Here is a 12920-nt window from a genome sequence, read left to right as displayed (position 1 = left end):
GCACGCTTGGTGCGATGCGTGGGGTGCTGAGGTGTGCTACAGTGGGCAGCAGAACCTAAAGCCTTTGAGGCCGAGTCTTGCGTGCACGCAAGCACGCTGATGTGGCCAACATAACACGCGAGCGATGCTGTCAGCCACTCCCACATGCTTGGTGCGGCAAGGGGTGTGCGAGGGCAGCAACCACGCATGGTAGCCGCGCTTTGGTGCCTAGCACACCGAGCCTCGGGGCTTGGTGCTAGGCACTTGGGTATCTTTGGGCTATGTGTTTTACGATTTTTGCCATTTTAATTATTTTATTATTTAAACAAGGCTAGGCCTTGGTTTTGCCGGCACCTGCAAAATAATTTGGCAAAATTTGGGTTAACCGAGTTAATTAATTGGATTAATTAATTTGGATTCAGAATTTAGTGGGAGCTTCGTTAATTACTTGAGCTAATTTTATTGCGTTTAAACACATAATCGGTCATTCACTAGTTTTGAGTGTGCTGTGCAATGTTACTTGTTTTACACTATGAAATGCATGGGTCATTCACTAAATGGATGAATGAATGAAATGTAGATTGTATCACAGGTTTTGTGAAAATGGCAACTAGTGGGGCCCGATTAGGATAGTAAATACGAACTGCAATCCGTTATGTATTTTTATTAATCTAAATACGGTCTGCATACCGTTGTGTATTTTTGTACCTTAATATTTAGATTAGTCCTAGTCATAATTACTAGTAGTTGCATAATTGGTGGAGATGTCTCGAAGACGGCGTTTCTAAGAAGACAAGCCAAGAGGATGCAACGAAGACCCTTGAAGACTAAAGGGGTCATGCTAGTTGCCAAATGCATCTTTTACTTATGTTTTCTATATATAATTATGCTTATATATATGAATGATATGTTAGATGCATGTTTAGGATTTCGAATGTTTTATGATTAATTAAGTTCACTTAAATCAACCAACATAGAAACTTTAGGTCCCTATAAAATTGAGCCAAATTTGTCATTCCAAGAACAACACTTACTGAACTAATGCGCATAGTGATAGGCTATGACAAAGCAAGGCATCACTATTTCTCTAGGAACGTAAGGTATACTAGGTATACAAGTTGATCTTGGTTAAGCTCAACGATACCAGTAAGGAGTCCTTAGATGTCGTGGCAATGTAGATAAAACGTCAAGGAAGCATTAGATGCGACGTTTTATCGTACAAAGAGTAGCTTAGAGCTATTAGAAATTGGATTGCTTACCTTAAAATATTAAGTGTTAAGACAAGCCAAAGCATGCTTAATCACTTTTGAATTTTGGGATGTTGGAATCATTTTATTCTCGCCTAAAAGGGACAAATATTATTGCGTGGATAAAACGCTCAATAAGATTGAAAAATTTCATGTATGCTTTAATTTCAACTTATTGGTTTTATGAATGGTTTTTCATTTCAAATTCTTTCAATTGTAAAATCATGTCTACAAATAACTCAAACAACCAATTTTCGTTACGCTCAACTCTCGACAAGGAGAAGTTGAGTGGATCAAATTTTCTTGATTGGCAAAGGAACTTGCGTATAGTACTCATGCAAGAGCAAAAGGAATACGTCCTTGATGAGAAAATGCCTGACGCTCCCAATGAGGAGGTCACTCAGGTTGCCCTAAACCGATGGCAAACTGCCAATAGGGATGTCAAATGCATCATGTTGGCCACAATGTCTCCGAACCTCCAAAAGACTTTCTTTGAAAGGGAGACGACTTTTGAGATCATTTTTGAGCTTCAAAACATGTTCCAAGAGCAGGCCCAAACTGAGAGGTTTGAAACCCACAGGCAGATCCTTGAGAGCAAGCTCAAGAAAGGAGAGCCAGTTAGCCCACATGTACTTAAAATGATCGGATTATTTGAGAACATGGAAAGGCTTGACGCTCAGTATTCGACCGAGATGGCAATTGATATTATTCTCCATTCAATGCACAAAGGCTATGATCAGTTCAAGATGAACTATAATATGCACAGCATGGAGAAAATCCTCATCGAGCTTCATGGGATGTTGAAGCAGGCCGAGCAAACGCTCAAGGATGAGGGGAAGCATGAAATGCTTATGATTTAAACTTCGCTAGCAAAACATCATGGGTATTAGATACTGTATGTGGCTCACACCTTTGTTCCAATGCTCAGAGGCTAAGGATAAATAGGAGGCTAGAGAAGGGAGAGGTCAAACTACGGGTCAGCAATGGAGTCAGGATGTCAGCCATATCCGTTGGAACTCTCAGTTTGTCTTTGTCTTCTAGGCTTGTTCTAGAACTTGACAATTGTTATCATGTTCCAAGAGTTACCAAAAAAAATTATTTCAATTTTGGTGTTGGACGCCAAGGGATTTGAATTTCGGATAAAAGACAATAGTTGTTCGTTTATTTCGATAATGTTTTATATGGTAAGACATATTCAGAAAATGGTCTTTATGTGCTTTCTCTAGACAAACAAGTTTATAATGTTGATGATACCGCTAAAAAAGCTTAGACCATTGAGTCGAATCAAACCTACATGTGGCATTGTCGTCTTGGCCACATTAACAACAAACGCATCAAGAAACTTCTTCATGAAGGTATTCTTGACTCATTCGACTTAGAATCGTTTGAAAATCGCGAAGGATGTTTATTAGGCAAGATGATAAAGCAACCATTCTCCAAGATAGGAGAAAGGGCTAGTGACTTATTGGGCCTTATACAAATGGATGTATGTGGAGCAATGAGTACACCTGCAAGGCATAATTATCGATATTTCATCACCTTCACAGACGACTATAGTAGATATGGATATGTCTACCTTATGTCGAACAAATCTGAATCTTTTGAGAAATTCAAAGAGTTTCAGAGTGAAGTGGAAAATCAGCTTGACAAGAAAATTTAAGCACTTCGATCGGATCGAGGTGGCGAATATTTGAGCCACGAATTCGACAATCATCTAAAAGAAAATGGTATTCTCCTAAAGTTGACACCTCCCAGAACTCCACAATGGAACGGAGTGTCCAAGAGAAGGAATCGAACCTTGTTAGACATGGTTCGATCAATGATGGGTCTTAGCGATATTCCTATCTCTTTCTAGGGGCACGCACTTCCAACCGCGGCACTAACCCTGAACCGAGCTCCGTCAAAAGCTGTCGATAAAACTCCATATGAATCATGGACGAAGAAACCTCCACGGTTGTCTTTTCTTAAGATTTGGGGTTGCGAAGCATATGTCAAGAGATTAATTTCATACAAACTTCACCCAAAATCAGACAAGTGTTTCTTTGTGGGATACCAAAAGAAACTAAAGGATATTACTTCTACAACAAATCCGAGAACAAAGTGTTTCACTAGTAGAAAAAATGAAATAGGCACCGCAAAATGCACACCGATTTTTAAAAACAATGCGAAAAAAATAGGCGGGATTGAGGGGAAGACTTTTCTCACCTATTTTAACAAAATCGGTGCAAAAAGTGAGTAAATCACACCGGTTCGGTTTGAACCTATGCGAAATCTATTGTTAAATAAAAATTAAAAAAAAAAAAAAAAAAAAAACGGTCAATCCTCTTTCTTTCTCTTTCATTTCCTCGATCTTTCTTCCTCTCTCATCTGCCTCTCTCTCCTCCATTGAAGCGTACTCGAAATTCTCAATTGAAGGGGCTTCTGAGCTTTCTCTCAGCACTTTCCTCAAAATTACGAATTCAGTTTTCACTTACACACTGCGCTATTCTATCTCCCAATTTTCCATTGAAGCGCACTCCACGTTCTCCATTGAGGCGCCCTTCTGAGATTTCTATCCTCCATTGATGCAGCTTCTGAGGTAAGTTATCGTTTCTTTTTGTAATCTTCCAATATCAATTTCACAATCTAGGGTTTATCGTTGATCTAATTTAATTTAATTGTCAGTATTTAGTTAATTTAGGGTTCGTATTTTTGCAGTATCGCTAACGAGTGATTATGTTGCAATAGAAGGAAATTACAAGCCTAATTAATTGAATCAAATTTGTCTTTTCTCTCTAAATTATGTGAAATTTCGAAGCCTGATTTGTTAATTTTAGGATTGAACTATGAAATTGCCCCTGAATTTGATATGTGTGTTTATTGTCTTTCAATTTCTCACACTATCAAAATTCGTAATCTCAGAAGGGCACCTCAATGGAGAATGTGGAATGCGCTTTCATCATTCATGGTCTTCGCATTGATAAGTTGGAATTTGTATGTGTTCTGTATATTTTGATGTTTTTGACATACTGAATTGTGGGAATGTTGGGGTTGAGCTTGTTGAAGTGATTTTATAATCTATGAAGATTGATTTACTGCTGATTTTCTGAATTTAATTGTGATTTTAGTCCAATAAGGGTGCTATTGATTTGATTGTGTCTTGGGTGATAAAATTTAGGAATTTTGAGTTTTCGTTAATTGTCGGTGCTTGAAGTGATTCATCACTCAATGGAAGACTAAAGAGGGAAAATCCCTTTTTACAAGTTATAATTATGTACCTGGCATATTACAATAGTGCATGAGATTTGTTTCTTCTGTAATTGTAGTGCATTATTGGTAGAAAGTTTAATTGTATATTACAACTACCTGTTTGACTAAATTACTGCTCACCAGCCAACGTGAGCAAGTTGATGTCTAGCTTTTTGAGTTTGGTTTATTTTTTAGTTTGGTTTCTGAATATTTGAAATTTTGAGTATATATATTAACTTCACCATGTGTTACCAATTAAGATTATTATAAATAAAATAGACATAATTTAACTAAAAATTACTTCGTATATTATGTACAAAGCCTAATAATTTATCTGTTCCAAGGAAGCTGTGAAGAAGTGCCTTCTTTAGTAATGTTTGTGAGAATTGAAAGCTAAATGCCTGAAAATTTTCTTTTCCTATTTAAAAATATCAGGATGGCAGTTGCTATGCTTGTCAAGAGACATGCTGATGGATTGCTACCTACTGATGACTACAACATTGAGCTTGAGGATCAAAGAGGGCAGAAGCTTAATATGGGTTCTGACAGATCAAAGGTATGTGTTTGCTGATTGCAAGCTATTGTATGCACCATCTGGAAGTCTCTCTTTAGTTTCAATTATTGAGAAGCAACGCATGTGCGGAATTGCCTTATATTTTGTATATGACAGGGAAATAATGATGGGTCTTTGCTGCATACAAAGGGAAGAAGCTAATGAGAGCACAGCAATACAAAGAGGCATTACAGGCGCTTGAAATGGGAGAGGTTATAGTTAATAAGAAATTATTTTATCAGACATTCGATTTTTTGTGTAACTCTTTTTTGAATATGATGTTCTTAACACGAGATCCATTTTGTTAATCAGAAAGCCTTTTCTCTCTGTGACTCGAAACTCATAGAGGTATTAGTCATTCCTTTTCTCCCCGGGTTTTTAAATCTTGCTTTGAAGTGGTATCTTACCGAGATTTATTCTGCATATCTGAGAGTATCTGGTTATCTGCTTTCTTCTTTCTGTGTGTTGCAGTTAAATATGTGCATGCTTATTTAGTGGTTTATATTCACAGTGTATTGACATTGTTCCAATCCTTTAAATTGACATGGTGTGGACGTGTGGTGCTATTTTATGCTTCGGGACATCAACTTGCTCACGTTGGCTGGTGAGCATATTACAAAAGCTAGAGTAGTTTAATTGTATATTACTATTGCTGTGTTGTTCAGTCAGCTGCAGGGTTGATGAAACCTCCTATGGGCTTTGTGAAAATTAATACGAATGCTGGTATTTTTAGCAGCAGGGAGGTTGGACTTGGGGTGGCAATTAGGGACTCTTGTGGAAGCTGCTTGCTACGGCTGTGACAAAGAAGAGGGTTCTTTGTCTTAGTGTTAACGTCATTTTGATGCTTATAAATAATCTGCATTCGATTTGTCTACTAGGTCATGGAGGTGCTTATGTCACTGCAAGGATCCCAAATGGAAGCTGATGATCCTACAACAAGTTACATGCTACAAGTAAAGTTTGCTTCTTAAAGCACATTTTATTGCACTTGCTTCATAGAAGACTCCTAATGTAACTTTTGGGTGCTCGATTACATTTTTTTTTGGCTCAAAAACAGAACACACCAACAAAAACCTCTTTCTTTCTCTTAATTTCAAAAGAAAAAATGGATGTAAGTCTTCTCTTATTTTCTTTTCTCTTCTAATTCAAAAAATTAATGATGATTAAGGGTAATAATATATTGAATTTGATGTTAACAAACAGGAATATAGGTGGCCTGGAATTATCATGTGCCGGCATTTGGAGGGTGGGATTATGAAGAAAATGATCTGCCTTATACGCAGTGTATACTATTTTGTGATGAGATGTGATTGGTACGTTTTGTTGATAGGTATGGTAAATCATTAATCATGCTGTTACTGTAGTCGGGTATGGGACTGATTATTGGGTGTTGAAGAATTCGTGGGGTGAAAGTTGGGGAGAAAATGGTTATATGAGGATCATTAGAGGTCAAAACAAATGTGGTATTACTTCCTACGCTTCTTATCCTATATGATTTTATCAAACCTTAGTTTGCACAAAGAATGACCAGATCATGAGTTTTGGTCAGTTTGCCAATGTTCTGAGGTCATTTTTTCTGTTGGTGTTTTATCAGGTTGTTTTTTTTTTTTTTTTTGTTTCACCTTATGTGATGACGTGATAGCTTTGTACAAATAGTGCTCTTTTCCTGAGAAATATCTTTATTAGTGAAACTTAATTCTATGAACCTATGCATTTTACATTGTTAAAGCTGAGCAGTTATTATAATAACGCCTGATGATGTGGCCTTCACTGTCATCCTGACAGCCTGCAGCCATGCGGCACTGTTAGAGGAAGGTTACTGCTTATTTGATATGATGAGTAAATATTCAATTAACCCCTCGCCTGACCATTATGCATGCATGATTGATCTTCTAGGTCGATCTGGCCACTTAGAAGCAGCCTATGATCTTCTTAAGTCATTACCAATTGAGGCCCATGCTGAATGTTGGGGAGCACTTCTTGAGGCATGTAGATTGCATTGTGATATTGAGCTGGCCGAAGTAGTAGCCAATCAACTAGTTGAACTTGACCCTCATAATGCAGGAAATTTTGTTTTGTTTTCCAATGTCTGCAGCAGCAGGTCGTTGGTTGGATGTTTCTAATGTAAGGAACCAAATAGATGCTCGGGGACTAACTAAAATTCATGGTCGTAGTAATATTATCTTTGTATTTTATAATATCATATTTCAATGCAATTTTATTTAATTTTTTATTTTTTAGGACGAAAATTGTAATATTACAACCTTTTTTAATGAAAAATTGTAACTTTATATATATGTTAGTGTTTATATATCAATTTAAGTGAAAAAATGCAAAAAAAAGTATTATTTTTTTGGGGTATTTTTGGCATCGGTTTTGAAACAGAACCGGTGCTAAAAGTTTTTTTTTAATTTTTTTGGCCACTTTTCGCACCGGTTCACACCAAGAACTGGTGATAAAAGTTTTTTTTTAATATTTTTGGGGACTTTTTCACACTAGTTCACATCAAGAACCGGTGTGAAAAGTCTTGGGATTTGGCATCCCTCAAATCAGAACCGGTTCAAAACCGATGCAAAATGGGGGTTTGAACTGGTGCTGATTAGCAATTTTCGCTTAATGTTTATTGCTCGTGATGGTTTCTTTTTGGAGAAGGAGCACCTTTCCAGAATGACAAGTGGGAGGAAAATCGAACTCAATGAAGTTCAAGAGGACGAGCAACACAACAAATTCAACCTGACAATCAAAGTGCTTTAGAAGCAGCTATTGACATTTGTCAAAGCCAAACCGACAATACAAATGCTCAACCTATTAGCCTGCGTAGGTCGCAACGACCAAGATCTCAACCAGATAGATACCTCGGTGTTGTCTTAACCGAAGATCAAGAAATCCTAATTATGGATAGAGATGAGCCAGCGACGTACAAACAAGCTATGACGAGCCTCGACTCTATAAAATGGCAAGAGGCCATGAAATCCGAGATGGACTCCCTGTTTGAAAATCAAGTCCGGGACTTGGTTGATTTGCCCAAAGGTTACACACCTATCGATTGCAAATGGATTTTTAAGTTGAAAACCGACAAAGATGAAAATGTATCTATATACAAAGCTAGATTGGTGGCAAAAGGTTACAGGCAAATTCACGGCGTAGATTATGATGAAACCTTTTCGCCAGTCGCCATGCTTAAGTCTGTCCGAATTATCCTAGCAATTGTCGCATATTATGATTATGAAATATGGCAAATGGATGTCAAAACCACCTTCCTTAAGGGGATTTTGGAAGAAACTATGTACATGACACAGCTGGAAGGTTTTGTTGATCCAAGCAATGTTGTGAAGGTATGCAAGCTTAAGAAGTCCATTTATGGATTAAAGTAGGCAAGCGGAAGTTGGAATCTGCGATTCAATGAAGCCATTAGTAAGTTTGGTTTTATCAAGAATCCAGATGAATCTTGTGCTTACAAGAAGGTCAGTGGGAAAAACATCGCATTCCTCGTCTTATATGTCGATGACATATTGCTCATTGGAAACAGCATCACAATGTTAGAGTACGTAAAGGCCTGGCTTGGAAAGTGTTTTTCAATGAAGGACTTGGGAGAGGCACAATACATATTGGGCATCAAGATCTATCGGGATACGTCTAAAAGGATGATTGGATTGAGCCAAATTACTTATATTGATAAGGTACTGGCACGATTCAACATGGAAGGGGCCAAAAGAGGGCACCTACTCATGTCACATGGTACAACTCTCAGCAAGAAGCAGTGTCCACAATCACCTGATGAGCGAGAGAGGATGAATCAGATCCCATATGCTTCGCTTATTGGATCTATCATGTATGCCATGATATGTACTAGGCCGGATGTATCGTATGCCTTGAGCGCTACGAGCCGATACCAATCAGACCCAAGAGAGACACATTAGACTGTGACCAAAAATATCCTAAAGTACCTGAAAAGGAACAAGGATAAATTCCTGGTCTATGGTGGATGTAATGATTTGGTTGTTGAAGGTTGTACCGACGCAAGCTTCCAGACTGACAAAGATGACTCCAAGTTGCAGTCAGGGTACATATTCTGTCTAAATAGAGGAGCGTTTAGTTGGAAGAGTGCTAAGCAAAGCACTACTGCAGTACTACAACTGAAGCCGAATACTTGGCAGCTTTAGAAGCAGCTAAGGAGGCAGTTTGGATTCGTAAGTTCATTAGTGAACTTGATGTTGTACCCTCCATCAAGGGTTCGATAGACCTCTATTGTGATAACAATGGAGCTATTGCTCAGGCCAGGGAGCCAAGGGAACATCAAAAGGTCAAACATGTCAAGAGGCGATTTCACATGATAAGGGAATGGAAGTCCGAGGGTGAAATCGGAATTTGTAAAATTGGAACGAACGACAATGTAGCCGATCCACTCACTAAACCTTTGCCTCAAGTGAAGCACAACAAGCACGTTGAGGCAATGGGAATCAGGCATGTTGGAGATTGGCTTTGATTTCCCTGTTCCTGTGTTTTAATTAAATTTGAGTTTTTAATGTAAAACACTATGTTGAACCATTCGATTTTGGAGTAATTTAATCTTCTGCAAAATTATTATCACTCCATTTCTATTTAATTGTGGTTTAGAATTAAATAATGAGTCCATTCGATTTCTAAGAATATTCAAAATAGGGTATCAAGACAATGTCTTGGATAAAGAAACACCTGTTAAGTGAACATTGAATTTTTCAATCGAAAATTATCCCTAATCAAGGTCATTTAAATGATGGATGATTAATGTGCACTTGAGATTAGTGTGTAGTATGATTTATAGTACTGTTTTTTGTGCTACAAGGACATGATTGTCATAAATCATTTGCACAGGTACTGGTTTGGAACTATACTGGATTGACCTATGAGAATACTTTAAGAGACTTAAAATAGTCATAAGTATATTTCTCATTATAGCTATTGGAACCTTCTTCCTTGACCATGAGTATTGTAAGTTCTCTTGTTTGAGTACTAGTTCGTTTTGATGTTGTCAAACGTCTGCCGTAAATGGGGATTATAACGACAACACTCGGATGGCTAGGTCCTCTTAGTAAGGGAAGCTAACAATAGAAGACTAGGAATGTCCCCCTATTAACAAAGGGAACATGTCTTTGTTGTTTACAAGGCCTATCAAAGAGCGAGACTGTAAAATGCATGGTCTGCGCGTAATAAGGATGACGAAGAATCTTACCTTATAGTTCATGAAGAGACATTGAGTGACATAGGAAATGAGTTATACACTAACTGCACACTTGTGCGGAAGGACAAGTGGGAGATTGAAAGGAATGGTGTCCTTCCAACAAGTGTATTCTTCTGATAGAGGGTTCAGAATTATTAGAAAGCTAATTATTCAGTGAGGTCAAGTGATCGGAATGCCTAGCTGGAGGCCGCTTCCGATCAGTAACATTAATGTATAATTAATATTACATCTTAATTTTGACTGAACCTTTCGGGTCACACCCCAATCGAGTAACCGATCCGAGGCGACGAATTAATTCGAAGGATTAGATGAGTCATTAGAGTATTACGAACAAAGACGTCGGATATCGAGCTTAGATTGTCGAAACCGAGCGTCATAAGTCAAGTCGAATTTAGAATTCGACAAGATGAGAAATCAAGCAAACGACAAGTTCAAGCTAAGTCATAGCCTCGCATTGGTCCAGCCATGCGAGTGCTAGGCTAGCATAGGGCACCAACCGCATCGCATGGCTATGCCGCAAGCCAAGCATACATGTGCATGCTAGGCTTGTTGGCCGAGCATGCTTGCGGGGCTGGTGCACCTGGACACATGCAAGCTAGCAGCTGGCGGGCCATGCGTGCTAACGTGCTAGCATGCTGGGCCTCGCACCCGGCCACACGCAGCAGCTTCTAAGCAGTGCCAAGCATACGCAACGCAACAGCAGCAGCAGCCCGCATAGCGTGTGTGGCTTGCTTGCTGTGCGCATGCATATGCGGGCTGGCTGGCTGGCATGCCCAGCAAGGAAGCTAGGCGCCAGCAAGGCAGCCAACGCAGGCTGCCAGCCAGCTAATGCGTGGCCAGCTCATGCATGTTGGGCACCCGGTTTTTGGTGGATTGCTTGGGGAGCAAGGGGAGTTTGGTCCCCCCTTGTGGTCCTCACCTAACCCCCTTGTTCACCTCTTGACTCTTGGCGTTTGTTGATTCACTTGCATTTTCAATTTGATTTTTAAATTAAAATAAATTGAATAAAGTGCAATATTACCAACTCTCCCACATTGATGGGAGATTGGAATTCAAGGATGCCTTCCCTATAAATACCCATCATTTGGGATTGGAAAGGGACACTTGAGTTGTGAATTTTAAGGGATCTCCAAGAAGAGAACACCTTAATTCTAATATTCTAAGTATTCTTGGTCTAGCCCCGACTAAGGTTTCGGGTAGGGGTCGTTCGGGTCGGGTCTCGAGGGTGAGAGCCATTGGAGGCTTGCGCATTTGTGGAGCTTAACTCTTTCAAGTACGAGCTCTTAGAAAGAGCGAAGCATGCATCAAGGGTAAGATCGTCTTCTTTCTCTCTCCTTGTTAATAAATTATGTGATTGTTAATTAATATGCATGTTTAGTTACTTTAATTTGTGTGCGGATTTTGGGAGGTTTCATTCCGCGTAGTGTTGGACACTACGAAACCCAACAAATGCAAACACTATTTTTAAGTATCGTGATCACTTATTTAGTCTAAAAGATTTAAAGAGAACCTAAACCGGTTATTAAATTATCTTATTAGGTGTGATATTCAATTACATATTCTTAATCAAATATGTAAAAGGGTGATCAAAATATAAATCATACGACATAAATATTAGAAGCAACATCATAAACATTAATAGGAATTGAAACATCCAACGCATAAACCTAAACATGATACTAGCTAAGTAAATAAAAAAATAAACAATTAAAATTACTTACATTTGAATGCGGTCCCTTAAATTGCTAATCATAAATAATTGTTAATAAGTTCAAGAAATTATAAACTAAACTGAAATAATAACAACAATAATAATGATAATAATAAGAATAATAATTGTAATAAAAATAAAAATAAGAATAAAAATAGTAATAAAAAAAAAGATAGATTTGTCAAACTCTTAGAAATTCAACTTTTTACGCTTATGTTTAATAGTAAAACTCCATGTATTACAAAGGAACTTCAATTTACTTAAAAAGGGATGTGTCGAATTAGGTTTTATGATAATAATAGACTCATAATATGGTCGAATTGCTCAAAAAATTAAATATTGTTGCCACGAAAGAATAATTGTTGGCACACCACATCAACATCTGGTGCAGATTTTAGGCAGTTTTTATTTTGGCTATAACTTTTGATCTCAAACACGAAATAATGCAAACAATATCGTTGTAAAGCTTTAAAAGTCTACTTTTTAATCCAATTAGAATTAGGTTAAAATCTACTGTAGATTTTAAGATATGGTTGTTTGAGTGAAAGGGTGTTGGTTTTCAGCCGAGTTTAGTATTTTGGCTCCTATCTCATTCGTTTAAAATCAGAATTGGCTTACTATATATTGTTGGAAAGCCTATTTCAAGGGTTATTCAACCAAGAAAGATTTAAATTAAAGTTATGGGCCACGAAAATAAGATTTGCTCGGTTTGAACTATGGTCAAGAAAAGAGAAAATTGGGTTATTATATGTGAATTTTGGGCTATGAAAAGGTATTAAATGAATGTTTAATTTGGATTAGGAATGAATTGGATTAGGTAGATTAAAATAAAAATGGACTAGGAGTTTACGCTATTCTTACTTCCGATGTGTAACGCGACCAACTGGCGGTAAAAGGTTATTAATTACTGAGTGTGGGACGGGAAGAAACACAATTAGGTATCTAAAATCATGTCAATAGTAGTTACTTTCTCTATTATTA

General features: G+C 37.8%; 1 protein-coding gene across 4 annotated transcripts; it reads left to right on the top strand.

Moving 5' to 3' along the window:
• The first annotated feature begins 3541 nt into the window (after positions 1-3541).
• Positions 3542-7249, top strand: LOC110724326 (pentatricopeptide repeat-containing protein At4g16835, mitochondrial-like). 4 transcript variants are annotated; one of them, XM_021903747.1, is made up of 8 exons: positions 3542-3804; positions 4890-5010; positions 5125-5219; positions 5320-5611; positions 5886-5960; positions 6065-6118; positions 6211-6337; positions 6793-7249. In XM_021903747.1, the coding sequence occupies exons 4-8, from the start codon at positions 5552-5554 to the stop codon at positions 7128-7130; spliced, it is 654 nt and encodes a 217-aa protein (XP_021759439.1). In that variant the 5' UTR covers positions 3542-3804; positions 4890-5010; positions 5125-5219; positions 5320-5551; the 3' UTR covers positions 7131-7249. The 4 variants fall into 4 exon arrangements, with proteins under 4 accessions (XP_021759439.1, XP_021759438.1, XP_021759440.1 ...); XM_021903746.1 differs by adding an exon at positions 4128-4199 and having other exon boundaries at positions 5125-5611; XM_021903748.1 differs by having other exon boundaries at positions 5125-5611; positions 6904-7249.
• The last annotated feature ends 5671 nt before the right edge of the window (positions 7250-12920 follow it).

The sequence above is a fragment of the Chenopodium quinoa genome, unplaced genomic scaffold (assembly GCF_001683475.1).
Source record: "Chenopodium quinoa cultivar QQ74 unplaced genomic scaffold, ASM168347v1, whole genome shotgun sequence".
Classification (NCBI taxonomy): Eukaryota; Viridiplantae; Streptophyta; class Magnoliopsida; order Caryophyllales; family Amaranthaceae; genus Chenopodium; species Chenopodium quinoa.
This window is presented reverse-complemented; position numbering and strand designations above follow the sequence as displayed.